Source organism: Tachypleus tridentatus, chromosome 13, assembly GCF_004210375.1.
Source record: "Tachypleus tridentatus isolate NWPU-2018 chromosome 13, ASM421037v1, whole genome shotgun sequence".
In the NCBI taxonomy this organism is placed as follows: domain Eukaryota; kingdom Metazoa; phylum Arthropoda; class Merostomata; order Xiphosura; family Limulidae; genus Tachypleus; species Tachypleus tridentatus.
Window position 1 is genome coordinate 258,351,198 of NC_134837.1, and position 21,923 is coordinate 258,373,120.

The 21,923-nt window shown below is 30.6% G+C and overlaps 1 protein-coding gene across 12 annotated transcripts in view; it reads left to right on the plus strand.

Moving 5' to 3' along the window:
• Positions 1–21,417, plus strand: part of LOC143237366 (neuronal-specific septin-3-like) — a 71,687-nt gene extending 50,270 nt beyond the window's left edge. For 11 of the 12 annotated variants that reach the window (XM_076476543.1, XM_076476542.1, XM_076476531.1 and 8 more), the window contains 8 exons: positions 5,898–6,071; positions 6,919–7,050; positions 9,889–9,970; positions 12,107–12,244; positions 16,144–16,261; positions 17,090–17,185; positions 18,018–18,166; positions 20,781–21,417. In XM_076476543.1, the coding sequence (XP_076332658.1) occupies positions 5,930–6,071; positions 6,919–7,050; positions 9,889–9,970; positions 12,107–12,244; positions 16,144–16,261; positions 17,090–17,185; positions 18,018–18,166; positions 20,781–20,925 (1,002 nt within the window). In that variant the 5' untranslated portion in view covers positions 5,898–5,929 and the 3' untranslated portion in view covers positions 20,926–21,417. Of the gene's footprint in view, positions 1–4,952; positions 4,987–5,897; positions 6,072–6,918; positions 7,051–9,888; positions 9,971–12,106; positions 12,245–16,143; positions 16,262–17,089; positions 17,186–18,017; positions 18,167–20,780 lie in introns of those variants that run through there. The other variant, XM_076476535.1, reaches the window with a different exon arrangement.
• Positions 21,418–21,923: the final 506 nt, after the last annotated feature.

Consider the following 21,923-nt stretch of genomic DNA (forward strand, 5'->3'; position numbering starts at 1 on the left):
CTCGTACGTTACTGGGATCCCCACAAATAATTTCGTACATAAACAGTTTAGTGAAACATGTTTTAAAAGCAGTACGTATCTAAGTGTGTCGAGTTGTTTTAATTTCATTTCTATCACAGTATCAGCTTACCAGTGTAGGTGGAAGTGTCTAGTCTCCTGTAGGGGACGCAGTGTTTCTCTAAGAATTACAGAGCTCATCACTTATCTTCGTTATTATCAGAGGAAGTATGAGAAAAACAAAACCTGCTGCCATATTGTCTAGAGCAATGGTAATTTATACCCTTGCTGACGCCAGTGTACGCCACTATTTTAAATTCAATGTAATTACGTAGACTAGTTAGACTAACAGTAACAGACACGTTACTTTAATTTTAATTAGATTTTTTCTTTCAAAGAAGTTGTATAATCAATATTTGTAAAGTGGACAAAGTGTGTGAAATTAAATACCATTAATTTAAATGTGATTTGACATTTATGAGACGTGGAGAACATGAGAATGTAGCAGGGTGAGGTTGATAGTATTCGCTGGATTCGATATTTATAGAAAATATATATATATTTTTTTATCTTGAGGTAAACAACGGCTATTGTTATTCAAGGAGGTAGAGATCTACAAATCCTACGCTTGGAGAATTTGCTGGGGGCGGGAGAACCGAGAAAAAATTACTTTCATTGATCAAACATTTGGCACACTGTTTACAAAAGCCGTATGATACAACAACTTTTATAGTCAGTGTATACGGGCCTGGCATAGCCATGTGATTAGGACGCTCGATTCATTTTCTGAGGGTCACGGGTTCGAATCCTTGAGATACCAAACATGCTTGCCCATTCAGCCGTAGGGTGTTATAGTGTTAAGGTAAAAACCACTATTCATTATTAAAAGAGAAGCCCAGTAATTGGTGATGACTAGCTTTCTTTCCTGTAGTCTTACACAGCTAGATAAGGGATGGTTATCGCAGATAGCCCTCGTGTAGATTTGCGCGAAATCTAGAACAAACCAACCGCCATGTATGTCTCTTACAAGCTGACGAAGAATATAAACTTACATATATCGTTAGATATCAGTATTAGGCCTGTTATATTTTAAACGTTAAATTCTTTATTTATCAGGAATTGGACAGCGAAAAAATTTTGAACCTGACTAAACAAATGCATAAAGTCTGAGGAATAACGTCTACTGTGAACTTTGATGAAACTAATATTACTAATCGCAAATAACTGAAACTTTTGAGTTTTGTACGTACTGGTTTAGTTGTGAGGCTTATAATATTACAATCACGTAATATACGATTTTAGTAACTGATTACCAAGTAATTACTTAGTACAAAAATATCTATTGACATAACAGTTTGTGATAAATGTCAATGTAATTTCATTTGGTAATCGATAACATTTATGTCGTGTGCAAATTTAGGTAATACCAGAGCTGTATTATTTTTCGTGTTTGCGATATTTTATAACTTCGTATAATAAGTTAGTCATAATTATTAATGAATAAAAGTGCACATATTACATTAATTTTACTGCTATTATGAACCTGTTGTTCAAGTTATATGTTTAAAAAAATTTCGTAATTATGCTTTACAGCGATAGTTTTATCAAAGATCAAGATAAGTTAGTTATTTCTGAATCACCCAGAAGGCGCTCGGGATTTAAAAAAAAAAAACGATTTTCTTACGTTTGTTTCACTCTGGGGTGTGACGCTTTAATTAGAAGTTGAGATGCAGTATTCGTGTTTTTGGTTGTTTGTATTTTGCCGTCATACCTTCAGAGTATTTTGTCAAGATGTCGAATATTGAAATGCATAAAATGAAAAAATTATTATTAGCAACTAAAAATTAATTTCTCTTATTTAATATGGCACTAATACTATTACCATCACCAAACGAACTAGGGCTAGGAATTAGCAATGACTTAAAAGCTAGAATGCATTGGTTCATTAGTTGGGTATACTCGTTGTTAGCAATATTTTTGACTGGAATCGCTAAAACCCATTGTATGCAACCTTTCATAGTTGTATTACTAAAGAGAATATTGATAAAAATATTTGTTCTAATTTTATAAGGTGAAATATGTAAAAGTAATTTAGAAGTCAGTCTTGTATTATACGTTGTATGTTTTGAAGTCCAAACATTCATATTTTTTAATAAAGTTCACTAATGAAATATATACTATACATTATAAAAAATTATTTTGAATATACAATATAATAATTGATTTGACAGCAAAAGATATGAAGTCATTGTGGGTTGATGTGTTTCAAATTATATTTAGCATTTCATAAGTTGTGTGATTCTGCCATAAGTCATTCACTTTTGGGAAGGATGTATAACAGCCCTTTCTGATACAAAAAAAAATATTTATTCTCTCAAATCATAGACATGTTCAGATTGGAGATTTATACATTCCAGGTAAAGGCAATCCAGTATACTTAATGGCATTGGTAAACAACATAAAATGGATTAATTTGGTGACCCTGAACCACCCAGAAAAAGACCTTTAAGAAATTGTATCATTTTGCTGAAAGCCATTCCTAATGTCTTTCTTTTAGGCTAGTTGTAGCATTGTAACTTATGGTAACTGTGAAAGATGATGACTCAATTTAATGGTTTAGATTATCATAGGGATTTACTTTTCTAGCTTTTAATTTGTACTCAGTGGGCTCTGATTGATTGGGTATATTAAGTTGGATTTGTGTACTTAGGGTTTTTGCATTTGTCTGGGTTCAATATTTGAAGTTAGTTTCTTTATAAACATTTGGATTTTGTTTAAAAGAGAAAAAAACATTGTGTGGTGTCTTCAGCAAATCAGTTATCATGACTTTTACAGTCAGTTTGCAACATTAATATACAGCAATTCATGTAGATACTTATTTATAATGAACTTGAAATAAATTTGTAGAAAAAGATGCGAACTTTTCACCAATAGGACTCTCTGTAGACCCAACAAATTTTGAGAGGGATTCCGAATTTAAGTGTACATTGGTACTACCTATATTTTAAAAACCATTATGAATGAATACATTGATTTATCCAAAGTTCTAATATAAACTTTAGAACTTGTGTTTTATAGCTGCTGATTTCATGGTTAAAATTTTAAGAATATTCTTAACATTTGTATTTTCAATACTGTTAAAATCCATAATAACTTTAACTATTACTATTTTCATGATAACTGTCCTTGGCCTTTTTTTTTTCTTTTATCTTTTGTCTATTAAACATTAACATAAGGTAGTTTTTTTATCTTAACTTAGTACATGAAACTTTTTTTTTATGTTTATGTAAATGTATGTACAGTTGTTTTCAAGTATTATACTAATTTAATAAATGTAAAAAAAGTGATATTGGGCAGTATCTTAACTAATGGAAACCAAAAGAATTGGCCAATCAAAGTCAAGAATTGAATGAAAGAACTTTTCTAAAGCCATGTACAAAAAATAAAAACAGTAAACTTGGTGTTTTCTGAGAGTAAATCGAGATAATTTGTTTTAAACAAAGAAAATAAAGCTAACAAATGTAGATCTAAGGACTTACTTTGAAAATTATGCCTTCAGCTGAATTACATTTAGCTTTTTCTCAATAACTTTCAAATAAAAAAAACTGGTGAGAATATAAATTTTCTGTGAACAGGTACACAAAAAATTTAACTATGAATTGTCTCTATCTAGAACTGTTTGTTGAAAACAAACTTAAGCTGTAAATCTTCAGAGTACTTGTGATTTACAATGTAGCACAATTGTCCAAACTAATCAGTTGCTTTTATCATTTCTGCCAATTTATATATGAAACATAATGAATGTCTTTTTCTTGTGGTAGTAAACGAGTGACAAGTTGATGTTTCTGGGTCAGCCAGTTTAAAGGTGATAAACTATATGAAACACAATGAATGTCTTTGGTAGTAAACAAGTGACAAGTTGATGTTTCTGGGACAGCCAGTTCAAAAATAAACTATATGAAACATAATGAATGTGTTTGGTAGTAAACAAGTGACAAGTTGATGTTTCTGGGACAGCCAGTTCAAAATAAACTATATGAAACACAATGAATGTCTTTGGTAGTAAACATGTGACAAGTTGATGTTACTGAGTTAGCCAGTTCAAAAATAAACTATATGAAACATAATGATGTCTTTCTCTCATTGGTAGTAAACAAGTGACAAGTTGATGTTACTGAGTTAGCCAGTTCAAAGATGATAAACTATATGAAACATGAATGATGTCTTTCTCTCATTGGTAGTAAACAAGTGACAAGTTGATGTTACTGAGTTAGCTAGTTCAAAGATGATAAACTATATGAAACATGAATGATGTCTTTCTCTCATTGGTAGAAAACAAGTGACAAGTTGATGTTACTGAGTCAGCAATTCAAAGATGATAAACTATATGAAACATGAATGATGCCTTTCTCTCATTGGTAGTAAACAAGTGACAAGTTGGTGTTTCTGAGTCAGCCAGTTCAAAGATGATAAACTATATGAAACATGAATGATGTCTTTCTCCCATTAGTGACTGGTGATATAATTATAGTGATGTTGGTAAAATATTACCATTGCTGTATACATATCACAGTTGATTTCTATTTTTCAAAGCTAAGATTTAAAGAATTGTTAACGTATGGGAAAACATAAGGTCAGTTTATGAAATATTACATAGGGTAATGAGTTTTATCAAAAACAGATCCAAAACATGCATATTGAAAGAGTTACTGGCAAAAGTTATAATTAGGTTTGTACAGGTTGTGTTTTAATAAAAACTTAGGAGTGTTTGGACATAATGCAGTATGAGATTCAGAGTAGAAATAACAAATTAGTTATTTTATTTGAAGGTTGTCAGTTAAGTTTAAAAAACAGTGAACTAAAAAATCTGAACCAAATTATTTCAGAATGTTGTGCATGAAAGAAACCTTATATTTGATTCTGGTTAGAATATTTAAAAAAATATCTTAATGAACTGCTGCTAAGAAGTTATGATCCCTGAATATAAAGGTAACTAAGTGTTTATAACAGACTAACTAGAAATAAAAATTGTTAGATTTTCTAATAAATTCATAAAAAAAAAAACAGCTGGAGATTTCTAAACTCTTACTTTAGTTATGTTCTCCAATGAAAGTAACTTTTGCTTTTAGAATTGTAAAATAGTCAAATAAAAGGTTCCAGGGCAAATAAGAACAGCAGATTAAACATCTAAGTGAATAGTTTCTTCTAATAATAACAATGGTATCAGTATAGTATTGTTTGCTAAAGTTATCTAGATATAAGGTGATAACATATTTTACTAATATTTCTCCATTCTATATTATTACAACAATTATCTGTAACATGTTGTTTTAATCCAAGTTGGAGTATGTTGGGATTGTACCTGCTTGTTTCACTTTGCAGCCAAAGCCCCATTTCTTTTTGCAACAATTTTACTTTATAATGGTCAGTATTATTACTATACGTTAAGTGTAATTAGCTGCAAACATAATCATAAGTATTTTGTTCCAACTCTTGAGTTTTTAATCCTAGAATTATTGTTGAGTGTATTTTCTTAGATAGTTGATTTGTGAAGTTAAAATTAAGTCACAATTTTGAATGAAAATTCAGTTTTCGTGGATGTTTTTAGCATTGTGTAATTACAATCACTGTTTTCATCACGCTGCTCTTTGGGTGGTGTAATTACAATCACTGTTTTCATCACGCTGCTCTTTGGGTGGTGTAATTACAATCACTGTTTTCATCACGCTGCTCTTTGGGTGGGATAGTTTTTGTACGCATACTAAACTACAACTTGTTAACTGTTCTGTAATAAATGTGTAGTTTTACTTAGAGTTAAGAATACAATATTTCAATGTTATATAATGATATAATGAAAAAAAAAATCCACCTTATGCTTTGGAATACAATTTTCTCTTCAGGACAGTTGAGTGTTGAGGATTTCTTCACCATCATGGCTGACACTCTGGTTGAGACAACACACTGGGGAAACCTAAAAACTGAAATTGCAGGATATGTTGGGATAGACACGTTACAGGAACAGATCAGGAAAAAGGTCTTAAAACGAGGCTTTGAGTTTAACATTATGGTGGTTGGTGAGTTAATCTTGTAGGACAGATAGAAAAATTGAATTTACAATTAGGTAAAGTTAAATATTTTACAAATGAATGGGTGTAGCTCAGGTAATTTATATATATATAATATTTAATTCTATTTTTAAATGGTTGTATATATGAATTTACTTTTGAAGTAAATAGATATATCCTTTAAGAACTATATATGGCATGATTACAGACTGAAATGTGCTTTAAATGTTATTCAATACCTTTTGTCCTTGTACTTAATTTTTTTCTTGTTATTGGTAATTTTGTGTAGTGAAACTAATGGTTTGCTGGATGGAGTTCAACAATGCTCAGTATCTATTTGCTAAATTATGTATAGAGTTTTCCTGGAAGGTAACAGATATTTTCAGACAGAAATATCTAGTATGTATGTCTTGAGTTAAATGGACAAATTATATTTCACTTGTCCTCCATACCAAATATCGGTTCTTTAGAAGTAGTATTAAAAATAATTTAATTTCAAATAACTCTATCTAAACATATAAATCAACTGTTTTTAACTAACCATTATTTTCTGGAATTGTAAGTTTTGTATTACTCTATTTTCTTACAAGCTTTTGACTGTTGTAGTTTTTCTGGCTTAACTTACAAGCTTATGTATGAAGTGATAAACAAAAATTTTCTTATTTAAGACATCCAACAAGAGTTATTATTTTAGTTAGCCTGGCTTAAAATACTAATAGCAGGGTACCTAAGGATGGCACATATTAATTCCTGAGTGGATAAATTTAAAGTTTCCTTATAATGCATGCGTTTTCCTTTAAATCAACCCATTTACCATTTTTCATCCTTCACTAAACTTGTTTACGTTAATTTTCAGGTAGAAGTGGACTAGGCAAGTCAACACTCATTAATACTTTGTTCAAAGCAAACGTAAGTCTACGTTCTTGTTCAAAAACAGAGGAGAAGGTTGAGATTGCAAAGACGACACACGTGAAGTCTGTTAGTCATGGTAAGTGAACAAATAAAAGGTTGTGTGTAATTTAAGGAAATCATTTTCCTTGCATCTTGTGTAATTGAATCAAGTAAAATGTGAACACATTTTACAGTATTCATTTAAGGGCATGAAGTTATTTAGTGCCATATCGTCAATTTATGGAAAGTGATTACAGAAGTTTTTAGTCTCGGCATAGCCAGGTAGTTAGGGTGATTGGCTGAGGTCAGAGGTTCGAATCCAAGTCGCACCAAATGTGCTTGCCCTTTCAGTCATAGGAGTATTATAATGTGAGGGTCAGTTCCACTATTCATAGGTAAAAACATAGCCCAAGAGTTAGCAGTGGGTGTTTATGACTAGCTGCTTTCCATCTAGCCTTACACTGCTAAATTAGGAATGGCTAGTGCAGATAGCCCTCATGTAGCTTTGTGCAAAATTCAAAAACAAACAAAAGTTTCTTTGAAAGATTTCATGTGCTTGACCCATGTGTTGTTACTGTACAGTCATTTATATAGAATAACTCAAAAGTCGTTACTAACTATCATGTAATTAAACAAATAATTTAAACTAAAGTTCTTTTGTCAATATAAAAATACATACATCTCTGAAAATGTAAAGTCTTAAAAATAATTAAAATTTTGAAGTTGTTTTTGTTTGATAAATTAAAATTTTCACACTAGATGATATCTATTGGAAAATAAAATATTTTATTGTGTGAAAAACACACTTTTATTATTTCTTAAAGATAAAATCTCTAACAGTAGGACTAGATAATATACTTAATCTAAAATTATATACATATCTATAGATTGACACATTTGAAGAAAGTATAAAAGTTTTGAATAGGAAATACTGAATGTTTATTGATTTTTGGCCAATAAATTAAATCCAGAAACTGTTTTTCTGATTTGTGATTAACCTACTTAATTTATTATAATTCATGGACAGAAATTTTCATATTTGTTTTAATATTTTTAATATGGTTTTTGTTTCAACTGCAGTTGATTTCAGTCCATATTTTAATAAAAATATATTTGTTTGTTTTTCTTCATCAGTTATAATCATTTCACTTATTTACATTTACACTACCTGCTATGTTTGTTTAAAGTTTGTAAAACATGAATATAGTTGTAATCTTATCTCTTGGTTACGAGCATTAAAATTAAAATAAAATATTAATATGAATTATTTTTAAAGTGTTATAGCATAAATTCAATGTATATAGATTGCTATATAATATTTAAACAACTTTGAATTTTTTCAGTTGTAATTTTCCAGTTGTTTTGAGGTCTATCCAAAACTTATAAATAAAAATTGTACTTTTTGTATCTACAAGATTCATTCGCTTGTGGTCACTAAACACAAACTGCTGAATAATAATTCAGATTTTTTTTTTCCAGTTAAAACTCAGAATCAAACAGTAAATAATAATATAGCATGTTGCCTTACATGTGCAGGATACAGGAACAAAAAATTCTGATTTTGTTTTCAGTTGGCACAGAATTTATAATAATAGGCTTGCATAAAGGTTAAAAAATATGAGGTATTGAACAGTAAGTTTATGGGCTTACAAGTAAAAAATCCTGGATTCAATTCCTTGTAATTAACAGAGTGCAGATAGTCAGTTTGTATGCTTAGCCTTGTATCAAGAAAAACAGCAACAACAAAAAGATTGTGAAATGAAACTAGGTGTTCATCAGTGTTTGTAATTTCACCAAATGTCTTGAAATTCAAAACAAATCTAAATAGTTCATGAAGCATTAAGCTTGTTTCTTCTGATAACTAAAATAACTTTACAATTGTTCATCCTGTGCTTAAGTGACTAAAATAATAAACATGAATTTCAGAGACTGTAGTAACTGTGAACTTGCATCCAGAAACAGGAATTAAAACAATAGTTAAACTTGCTTTCATGAACTCAAACAATGAATTGAAGAGATTGAAACTAAACTGAGTACCATGAATTCAGAAACAGGAATTAAAACAATAGTTAAGCTTGCTTTTATGAAATTAAACAATGAATTCAAGAGATTGAAATTAAACTGAGTACCATGAATCCAGAAACAGGAATTAAACAATAGTTAAGCTTGATTTTATGAACTCAATCAATGAATTCAAGAGATTGAAACTAAACTGAGTACCATGAATCCAGAAACAAGAATTAAAACAATGAATTCAAGAGATTGAAACTAAACTGAGTACCATGAATTCAGAAACAGGAATTAAAACAATGGTTAAGCTTGCTTTTATGAACTCAAACAATGAATTCAAGAGATTGAAACTAAACTGAGTACCATGGATCCAAAAGTAGGAATTTTAGATATTAATTAAGTTAACTTGTATTAGTCTAGAAGACTAGAAATATTATTTTAGAAATTTATTAGTATTGAAGAAAATTGTTATTTCATTGCTTAAAAACAAAGAAAATTTGAACTTTCACAGAAACCAGCTACTCTGAGTGATGTCTGACTAGTCTGATGTATATATTTATCTTCTGAAAAAAAGAGGGATACAAACTACATGTAGCTACAGAATGATAGAACATCTTTAGTGTCACGGTGATACTGTGGGGTTTAATGATTAAAACTACCAGTTTTTCATTTGGAAATCTTCTGTAATATCTAATTTATGAAATAGACTGTTCTAAACCACACTATGTAACTTTTAAAATGAAGAAGAATTTGGATTCAAGTGTGATAGTTGGTGATATGGATATCAAAGGATATTGAAATAAGTTTTTTTTATTTTTTAATTATCAGATGTTTTTCCTTTTGAATGCTCTTGTAAGACTTTAAAACGTTGTCTAACTTTGATCTGTATATGTTAAGATTAGAATGTTTGTGATATTTGTTACAGTAATTGAAGAGAAAGGTGTGAGGTTGAGATTAACAGTGACAGATACACCTGGTTTTGGAGACCAAATCAATAATGATAAGTGGCAAGTTTTCTTTCTTATTCAGTTTTGTGTGTTATGTGAATCAGTTTTGGTATTACCAATGTTTATATTCAGGTATCTTTTTTCACGTAACCTTTCTCAAGTGAATAAAAGTAGATTACACCATCAAACATTAGTTAAATTTGAAATAACATTGTTATTTGGTTGGAGTTGAACTTTGTTTTAACATTTCAGTTGAATAATTTCTGGTTAAGTAACTGTTAACCTAAGTTAAAGTATGAGTTGGTAATAGATGCACACACACACACAAAGTCTGGTAAAATCTGAAATAGTTTGATATTTGTGTGTGTGTGTGTCTATAGTGTGTCTGTTGAACCTTGATGAACTATAATTCATCACTCTCAACGTGTTTGTTTCGCATAAACCTTCTCATTACAAGCTACAGTATAACATCTGGAACAAACTCTGCAGAATATTGTCTAGAACAAACTCTACAGACACTAACAAACACTAAAACAGTTTTAAATGTACCATCACATCAGTGTAAAATGTTTACATAATCATGTTTTGGTAAAACATTTGTGATGTCATGCTATGTTTGACAATCTGCATCATTCTGTTCGTGTACTTTGAAACGTTTCACTTACAGTGTACTTGTAGGAACTAGGATCTCTTGTGTTTGAATGTTGAAGTAATAAAAATACTGATTTCATTTCACAAACAAATGTAAGGTTTATATTAACTAATAATTTAAAACCATAAATTTTTATACAGTATCTGGATATAATATAAGGAGAAATATGATTTCATTTTCCTTCTAATATAATAATACAATTAACTGTATGATTTAGAATTTAATTAACTTTTTCATACCAAAATGTCTGATTGGTATAGCAGTAATGAGCTAACAGTTTCTGTTGTTATAGATGTTGTTTTAAACCAACAGTTGTCTTAAAAGTGGACAGTAAAGTACATAACTAACAGCATGCAAGTCCTTCTAACATATTTACTTAAGTTTTTTACTGCATATTTAAGCTCATAATTTTGTTTATACACTGGCACACGTGTACTCATGCAAGGTGATATTTGGTTTAGTTGACCAATGACATTCATTGTAGAATATTTAATGAAAATTTGTTTAGTAATCATATATGTGTGTATGACCACTTAAAAAATACAAGTCCTTGTGAAAACATTTTATTGGTGTTGCTATTTAAACACCAGTATAATGATTAAAAGAAACCCACAGAATGGGTCGTATCACTGCTGTGTCATGTTTCCTCTACATTACTGATATGTTTATTATGCTTCTGACAGAGACAAGATGCTTTGAAGAACTAATGTAAGCAGAGCAACAGAATTTATACTTGTTGAAATAAAGTCTTGTTCTAACAGTCACTGTGCAATTTTTTAGGGTTAATCAAGAATAAGCTATGCCCAATTTGTGAATTTTCTGTATATTTTTTCTTATGAAATATGTTATCTATTGAGATTTTCTTCCCTTACTCAATGTTATCAGCTAGTCTTGAAAATTAACGTTTCGTTAATAAGTTCTGGTTAATTCTTATCCTGTAAAGTTGATTAAAATCATTAAGCTTCCCAGAGCTGGTTTAGTCATTATGGTTGTTTAATTCATGGTTGAAAATTGTTTGTTTTACATTCTACTTAAATTTAACATACATACACCTGGCTAGGAAAATAGGAACTTGTGTTTCATATTCCCAACTAATTCTTATGCCACTTGTACAGCATTGGTAATAAAAAAAACTAATGCAGGAATTTTTATATAATATTTATTTGATGAAATACTTTGCAAATAATTATATTATAATGTAGTTTATAGTAGTGTGTTTTATTTTGTCAATACGTTTAGCAGTTTCTTATGCATACCTGGCATTGATGCCATTATAAATTTCCTATAAAAGTATAAAGGTCATTTTATTATGACTTTACCCCTAATAACAAGGTGGTAAGTCTGATAGCTTATAATGCTAAAAATCAGATAGCATGCTGTGTTGCCTTTTGCTTAATTACAAGGAAACAAACAAAATCCTTTCATAACAAGGTTCTCGAGCTGTTCATTTGAGAAAACTTAATATACATTTCAAGAACTCTTGGTAATATAGTGATATGACTTAATTGAATCTAATGATATAAAGTGTACACTTCTTTTCGTAGCTGGCTGCCAGTTCTGGATTATATCAATGAACAGTATGAAAACTACTTGAGTGAAGAACAAAGCGTATCTCGTAAAAAACATATTCCTGACACACGCATTCATTGCTGTTTGTACTTCATAGCTCCAACTGGACATTCGTAAGTACTGATTGCTTGAATCCAGGTAAATAACATTGCATGCTTGGTTCAGAATATAATGTAATTAAGTCATATACATTACAATAATATACTTTTATCCCTTGAAAATTAGAAGGTTAAAAACAAAAAGCCTCAATGTTGTTTTAACTCGGACAGTAGGTGCTGTTAAATAAACAGTAAAATAATGTCACAGTGGATCATTCTGTTCATGTACAGTAAAACTGAATTCACCTTAAGAATCGAGTTGTGTTGAATAAAATATATGGTGGATCATATATAAGCTGAATATAAGTTTTTTTAATAGTACATTAATAAAGTGATGAAATGTGAGAAATGCCAAATTGCTTTGTTATTGTGTTTACGAGACATAACCTACTTTCTGAGTTAAAGTAGAATTTAGTATTTTAAATTTATTACCTTGGTTAAGCATTTTCATATAGATTTCATATACTTTTATGTGTTACATCAACTCCAGACTCTTACACTGTAATCATATTATATAACTACACCTTTTAAAAGGAGCAACTTGTACAGAATTAATGTACAGATCTGGATATTGTTGAAACAACACTATCAGGTAGGTGACATAGAGTTGGAAAGTGAGTTATCTTTAAGGATGACGTGCAAGAAAGAGCCATATGAAACTGTGAAATGATATGACATTATATGAGCTCAACTATGCAAAATGAATTCTGGGAATTAGAGTGACTGAATGAAAGTGGTGGGGGATAATTTTTATTAGTTAGTTTTTTTTTAACTATTCATCACCAACATAACGTACTTTCAAGAAAAATTTATTTACATTAAATAGTAGCAGGTGACTGCCTCAGCTGAGTAAACATAGATTGAATTTATCTCTTGTGCAACTCGTCTTAGGAGTAGCACATATCTTAAACTCTGTGATAAAGTAAGGTTTCAGTGGCCGTAGTTGAGGTCCTTGTGAACATCATTCTAGCGTCTGTCATATGCTCAGTTTGATTGCTTTTTCAGCAGTACTTCCTTTAATGGTCAATAATGAGGAAGGACAATAATTAGATGTCATTTTAAAGTAGTTTATGATTTTTAAAATCAAACTTTTCCAAAGTGAACAAACTAAAATTTTTTTCTTCACATTCATAACACCAGTTAATGAAACACTTTTATCTTGAATCATAAGTAACCAAAACTGCTGAATTGAATTTTAAAGGCGTGTTATAGAGATATGTCCAAGATAAAACATCTGCCTTTTTACAGTTTCATAGAATAAACATAATGTATAAATTACCTAAATAGAAAAGACTACAGTAGGTTTGTTTGTGTTTTCCTTTTTTTATTAATATTATTTTTGCTACAAAATAGCATTTCTGTTGATTTTAAAACTTTTTTAACCATACTATTATCTTTTTATAGGATAAGTTACTCTTTATTTAAAAGAGATAGAAATAATGTAGAAATACAAAAATGGACATTATACTTTATATTAACATCTTAGAAGCTTACATATTTTTAATTTTCAAAAAATGTTTATTACAGTTTTTGCTTTGTTGGAAAAAACTGACTTTTGATTTAACAAAATGACTTGATTTTGATTCAACAGAAACATTGATATAACATAATGTTTAAGGACAACAAGGACCCTATTGGTCCATCTGAGTTGTCCCATCCTCTAACCAGGGATTCCCAAACTTTGCCAACCAGCAGACCACTGTCAATGTTTGTACTGTGTTGGCAGACCACCTCTCATTAAAAATAGTTTCTATGATGTGTAGCTGGTGTTGCATATATGTATTTTGCTACCTGCATAGCTTGGTTCCAGTTTACAGCAAAGAACAATGAAGAGAGATTTAAATATGGACTTTTTTTTATTTATTTTATGACTGACTTTAACGTGAAGGGTGATACCTGCTTTGTTTAAGCAATCTTGCAGATGACTGGTCAGTTTGTGAGATGTTCAAATGAAAATCTGGCCCCACATTTGTCTCATTCCTATACTTTGATTTTATAAGTGTCAATCCAACTGGAAATCAACTGTTTAGTTTTATGTGTTAAAGAGACAGCAGTGCCAGATGTACAGCATAGATGTATATTACTTTATGAATTTTTAATGTTTTAACATTTTATTGTATTCTTTACTCTTTCAGCAAATGGTTATTTCATAAATTTGGTGCATTACTGTGGGACATCTTATACCTGGGAACTTCTGCTTTAAACCAAACTAAAACTATCAAATGAATAAATTGATAAGAATATATAGCCAGCCCTTATTCATTTATCTATCAAGCTATCTTTTAAACTTACTCAATTTATAGCCAGCCCTTATTTATCTATCAAGCTATCTTTTAAACTTACTCAATTTTTTCATTTATCTATCAAGTTGTCTTTTAAACTTACTCAATTTTACTGCCTCTTTAACATTGGAAGGCAACCCATTCCATAGGGCCCTACATGGCCAGGTGGTTAAGGCACTCGACTCGTAATCTGAAGGTCACGGGCTTGAATCCCTGTCGCACCAAATATGCTCACCCTTTCAGCCATGGGGGCATTATAATATGATGGTCAATCCCACTATTCATTAGTAAAAGAGTAGCCCAAGAGTTGGCAGTGGGTGGTGATGACTAGCTTCCTAGTCTTACACTGCAAGATTAGGGTTGGCTAGCACAGATATCGTTCGTGTAGTTTAGTGCAAAATTCAAAACAAATCAAACCAAAAACCTTTCAATCACCATATTTGAAAATTAAAATTCTTAACAGAAGACAACTTCTACCTTATCTAAATCTATATTTCTGTCTCCTTGTTCTATAATTCTCACTGTTAACTATGAAAAATGTTGATACATCAACATTATCAGTTCACTTTACAATCTTAAACATTTCAATCAGACCTACTCTGACTTTTGTGTACAAACTTAAACATTTCAATCAGACCTACTCTGACTTTTGTTTACAATCTTAAACATTTCAATCAGACCTACTCTGACTTTTGTTTACAATCTTAAACATTTCAATCAGACCTACTCTGACTTTTGTTTACAAACTTAAACATTTCAGTCAGACCTCCTCTTACTTTTGTTTACAAACTTAAACATTTCAGACAGACCTCCTCTGACTTTTGTTTACAAACTTAAACATTTCAATCAGACCTACCCTGACTTTTGTGTACAAACTTAAACATTTCAGTCAGACCTACCCTGACTTTTGTTTACAAACTTAAACATTTCAGTCAGACCTCCTCTGACTTTTGTTTACAAACTTAAACATTTCAGTCAGACCTACCCTGACTTTTGTTTACAAACTTAAACATTTCAGTCAGACCTCCTCTGACTTTTGTTTACAAACTTAAACATTTCAATCAGACCTACCCTGACTTTTGTGTACAAACTTAAACATTTCAATCAGACCTACCCTGACTTTTGTGTACAAACTTAAACATTTCAGTCAGACCTACCCTGACTTTTGTTTACAAACTTAAACATTTCAATCAGACCTACTCTGACTTTTGTTTACAAACTTAAACATTTCAGTCAGACCTCCTCTGACTTTTGTTTACAAACTTAAACATTTCAGTCAGACCTACCCTGACTTTTGTTTACAAACTTAAACATTTCAGTCAGACCTCCTCTGACTTTTGTTTACAAACTTAAACATTTCAATCAGACCTCCTCTGACTTTTGTTTACAAACTTAATCATTTCAATCAGGTCCATTCTAACTCTGCTTATTTTTCAAGATAAAACAATTTTAAGGATCTTAAACTCTCATATATGACAACCCTTCCATCCTCAGTACCATTATAACAACCCTCCTCTCAACCCTTTCCATCAGTTCTATGTTTTTTCTTAATAAAAGTTCAGTAAGTCACGGGTGTTTTTTGTGATTGTAGTTTAGTGTAAAATGTTTGAGATTAATAATGATATTTTTCAGACTTTCACCACTTGATATAGAATTTATGAGAAGATTAGACAGGTGTGTGAATATTGTGCCAGTCATAGCTAAAGCTGATACTTTGACTGTTGAAGAAAGAACTGCCTTCAAACAAAGGGTAATTTTTATAATCTATATATGATTCGTGATATTTGATGTATAATTGAGTTTGAAATACTGTTGAAAGAGAACTTATGATTACGTTACACCTTTTATTCAAAAAGTATGCTTTTATAACAGAACTACAAAGAAAATTGTAATAGATGTGAAAATGTATTAAGATAAGTGTACTATAATTAAAAAAAAACAAACTTATAAACTTTGAAAAATAAGTATATGGTTTTTCAAAAATTAAAATATAATTTTAAATTTATAAATCTTTATTATTTTAAAATTTTCAAATCATGCTATTGTAGATAGAGAGTTAACAGATCTTTATAAGTGACAAGCTTTAAATGAAATTTTGTTGAAATCTGCAAATAGAAGAACTTTGTCTGTGAATTTATTAAAATTATATTCTAATGTTATTTTTCTGCTGTACATAAGGTAACGTTGTAGGTATTCATTGTTTTATCATGAGATTTTGTGATAAAAGTTGGTATAATTTAGTCTGACTGAAAAGGAGTCATAAAAAGAAAGTAAAACAAGGTGATGAAAAGTAGGAGTTGCATGAAGTAAGTTAATAGGAGTCAAAAGTAGGTGTTTGAAAAAGAAAAGTTAACTGAGTACCATGCAAAGAAAATAAATGTTATGTATTCTCAATGATATTTCCAATTGTGTGTCTTTTACAAACTTGGTAACTACAAGAATTGTGTATAAATATGAAATCGGTATTTTATATACGTTAAGCAAATTTAGTCGATACGCTACTGTGACGTATTACATTTATTGTTGAGTAAAGCTGTGTAAGGATGGTAAGTCACTTGTATATCACAATTGTTTTTAGATCAAACAAGACCTTGCTAACAATGGAATTCGGACTTACCCTATGAAAGAACTTGAAGAAGACCCAGAAGAGACAGTGTCAAATAATAAAATCAGAGTAAGAATGGTTATTAACACACAAGCAGTTTAGATCATCCCAATGTCAAATAATAAGTTACAACAAGCTTGATAGATTTTAAAACTTTCAGAATGCTTCATTATGGAATAGGTTGGAAATTGTCAAAACTAGGAACTGAGTTTATTTTAGCCAGTAGTTAATGGAACAAGTGTGAAATAAATTGTTTTCTATTACTGATATTGTACAGCAATTATGCACCCAGATTAATGTGGTTAAATGTGAATAAAAACCATTTTGATACACACATCAACATGCAATCATTCTAAAGTGTGTCAAGAGAGGAAAACTTGCTACTTAAATGTTGTAGTTTAAACTGTTTTATATGTAATGTTTTATTTAGTTTAATTAAGAGGAAAAGTTGTTAAGTCAAAGTACCAAGTAGACAAATTTTAATTTCATTGGACCACAATTAAACATTAGTTCCACAAACTGTCGTATCTTTGTGTATGATGACCAAATGATTGGTGTGAAGTATCTGACTTTTATTGATGAAATTAAAAAAATAGAAAAAACAAGTAGTTTTTTTTCCAAACCTTCAAACATTTGATAGTGTGTTCTAATTACTAATAGCAGGTTTTAGCTGGGAAGCAGATTTTGACATACCATTTTTATAATGTTAGAAATGCCTAATGCATATCTGAATATTTTAGTTTATGACTAAATGTTTATCTGATTACATGTACATTTATGTGAAATCTTCATTGATTAGTCTGATATTCAGTTTGTCATCATCTGAGTGTCACTGTGGTGTTTGTTCTTCCTACTTAAACCTTCGTGTTAGTGAGTGTCAAACATAAAACATTTTTCTCAGGAAATGCTACCATTTGCTGTTGTTGGAAGCAACCAGCAGTATCCAGTCAATGGAAGAACTGTATATGGACGACGAACACAGTGGGGTCTTGTAGAGGTTGAGAACAAAGGTCACTGTGAGTTCTCAGACCTAAGGGATATGCTTATAAGGTTAGTTTTGTTTGGAACTTGAGTTTATTTCATTATTATTATCATGAACAGTAAATTATCTGTTGTATTTTTGTCTAACACAAATTAGTGTTGATCTAAGTTTAACATTTAACGACAAATGTGTGTTATAGATCACTCCAAATGATTTGAAAATATCAATAATGAATTATATGTGAAATTTTTAATTTCCAGGTAAGTATTTCTCTGCATGTAAGTTTCAAGTTTTTCCACAGTTTTTGTCTAAGTAACTGTTGAATCTCTCATACTAAAGTTATGCCAGTCAAAAGGTTTATATTAAAACAGCAAGACAGTCTCTTTGTTAACCTGGAGATGACTTAAGAAAGTTGGAACGTTGTTTTCTGCTTTATTTTGGTAAAAGTGTTTATACCCATACCAGCCGTTTTGAGATACAAGTAGTTTTCTCATCATCACGTAATGGCAGAAATCTTTAATATGACAAGAGTTCTCAATTATGACATTTCTGTCAAGAATTTGTAATGCTACAACAGGTCGTGCACATGATATTTATTACAGGAAGTCAGTATTCTTAAATTATTAGATCCTGTGAAATTGTAGAGTGGAGAACTTATTTTTAATTATCTGAATTGCCAAAGAACTACATTTACTTGTAAACCTATACCAAACTGACACTGTAATATGAAAAAAACAAACTATCTTCTGACATAGTTTTTAAAGTTCATACAAACTCTTGCGAAGCTGAGTTCATAGATCAGGGCTTAATAATATTAGCCCAGTATTTAATCTAGATAATAAGCTGTTTTTATTTGTGAGGATTACATTACTGGACACTTCAGTTTTGGTAACCCCCCACAGTGTTGCAACAGTAAGTCTTCAGACTTGTAACACTAAAAAACCAAACTTCGATACCCACATTGGGCATGGTATGGACAGTACATTATGTGTCTTTGTTCTCATCTGCAAACAAACACACAAAATTGTCATTTGGGTATCGCTTCCATGAAAATTTTGAGTTAAGTTTAGCTTACTGGTATAAGTTTTTCTAATGTCAGATTTGGTGCTCTCTGGTGTTAAAAATAAATAAATAATAGTGTGAAATCAGTCTCATCTCTGAAACTTAATATTGTTTGTCTAAAAACTTTAAAGACAACAGTAATAATGAACAACACGACTTCAATCGTAGTGACTGCCTGGTGAAGGAAGTATTTAATGAAACAGTGCTAAGCTTGAACATGTATGCTAGCTACTCAATATGTTTGGAAGGTGTTGTTTGATGGAATTCATTATAAATGGACAGTTTCATTAATAAAGATTAGAAGTCCAGGAGCATCACTGTTCAACAGTTACTCCACGGTATTAACTAGATCTGGTGACATTCCACGTGTGGTATAATCTGCTTACATGCGTATTAATTACACATTGAGATTTCTTAATGTGCTGGTAACTTAAGAATTACAAGTGTGAAGAAAGACATTTTTGTCAGACTAATAATTATAAATTACAGCCAACTACTTTTGATAAACGTGTTAAATCATCAAGACAAAATTCTACAGTGTCCGTTAAGTAAGAAAATTAGAAACAAGAATAAAATGACACTAGTAACATGGTAATGTAACATAACGTTCTCTGTTGTACCTGAACAATTCTGGAACTGTGATGATATTTATGAATGGTATAAAGTAATAATCTAAGAAGTGCCAAAATTAACATGTGAGGAAACTTGAGAGAAAGTATTTATATAATCAAAAACAAATCCCTGTGTATCAACGTAGATGATGGGCCAATCAACTTGTGCTGTTGGAAGACTTGTTTGTGTTTAATATTCTAGCATGTAACTCTGCTTTCCCTCCATATCTTGATCTGGTTTTCCAAAAACAAACTTTCTTATTAACCGTTGGAACTAATTACTTACTTAACAGACACTAGAATTTTGCCCTGATGATGGTAACACATTTACTGAAACTAATTGGCTGTGAATTACATGTATTAGATAATTATACTTATTATTGTGCCAAAAAACATTTTTCGCAGTTGTTACCCTCAATTGGAAGAAAGTAAAATGTGAGAATTGCTAACCCTTCCTTTTGTATTTTACTTTAAATATAATAGTAAAACCTCAAGAAGATTAGTTTTATGCAAGACTGTAAAAATGTATGAAATACACTCAGCAGTTTATGAGATTACACATTGTATACAACACTACAACAGAAGATTAGCCCATTATGTTTCATTCTTATACCCAGGTGATCAGCTGTAGTCGCCTACTTCAGATAAACCTGTTAAAAGTTCCATTTCAGCTCCATCTTTGTAGTGAGTCAGAAAATGAATTTGAAATGTTACCTTTAGCTCTAAAGATGTTCCTGTCCTCTCAGAGTCACTGATTCTCTAAAGTTACATTGCTTTTTTTTAAATATTGTGGTATTCTACTCAAAGAATCTTCTACAAAGAAGTGGTTTTTAATTCTATCCTCTTGATGTCTTTGTTATACCTTGAAGTCAGTATGTAGTGTGACATGCACTGATAGAGGATGTTAAAGCCAAAAACAAATATAAGTCAGCCCATATTTAAAACAGCTGAAATATTCTGTGGGAACATTCCCAAAGAGCTGGTTTCAGTGAAAGGTTTATTTATTTAGGACACACATGCAAGACCTAGTGGAAGTAACTCGATCTGTTCACTATGAAAACTTCCGGCATGAACGTCTGGCCTCACGACGAGGACGCACCCAAATCAATGGACAAGTTATAGACATGGATAGCATGAACGAGAGTAGTCTGTAACATGACCAGAAACTACCTAATGGTTCCAGGTTAAACTCCTGTCAGCTGAACAGGTGGTTGATTTTAAAATGTTTGTAGCTTTTATGTTAGCAGACATGGGAACTTGGGTGGGGAGAAAGAGCCATAAACATTATACATTTGACAAAACATGATTCATATTAAAACTTTGAAACTCATTTCATCTCTTTGTGTCTTGTACCTTATTCTGTTTATATTTTAAATCAAATTTTCTTTGCTGTTTAATTGTTTTTATAGTTTCATCTGAGAATCTTAATGATGCACTGTAATGCTGTTTTGTTTAAATTTTATTGTATAGATGCCAAGCTGTTTATGATCCATGTGTTTCAGTTACATGTGAAAGGTAGATGTAATTTAGAATCTCGAAGTACTGTGGTATTTTAACATTTTGAAGAAAATTAATAAATTCTGTATTTATTGTGTTACTTGAATTGAATTATACTGTTTTTATTAAAATTAATGTGTTATGAATTACCCAAATGTGCACATTTGTTATTGTTATGAGAGTGATGTTATGAAAACTTAAAACACACACAGATATAATATGGACTTTTCCATGCATGTGATATGTGTTCCATCCTGCATTTTCAAACATCCACACACCAGTTCAGTTTTGTGTGGATTAGGACACAATTTAGGATTTAAATTAGGAACGGCTAACGCAGCTAGACCTTGAGTAGCTTTGTGCGAAATTCAAAACAAACATACTTACGAATATAGTAGGTTTGACCATTAGAAAATAAATATGAAATTTCCTTATTAAAGCTAAAGTTATAACTGTGTGATAACCCTTGTGTAGCTTTGTCCAAATTTCAAAACCAAACAAACAAACCAATGATTTATTTACATGTTTTTTACCATTTTCATATTATCCATTATTGTTTTAATACCAATCAGTAAAGTTTGTAAAGATGTCACACTTTTATAATTTATTTACAGAATCTTTTTCTTTTATAATAACTAGAAGTTTCTACACGAAA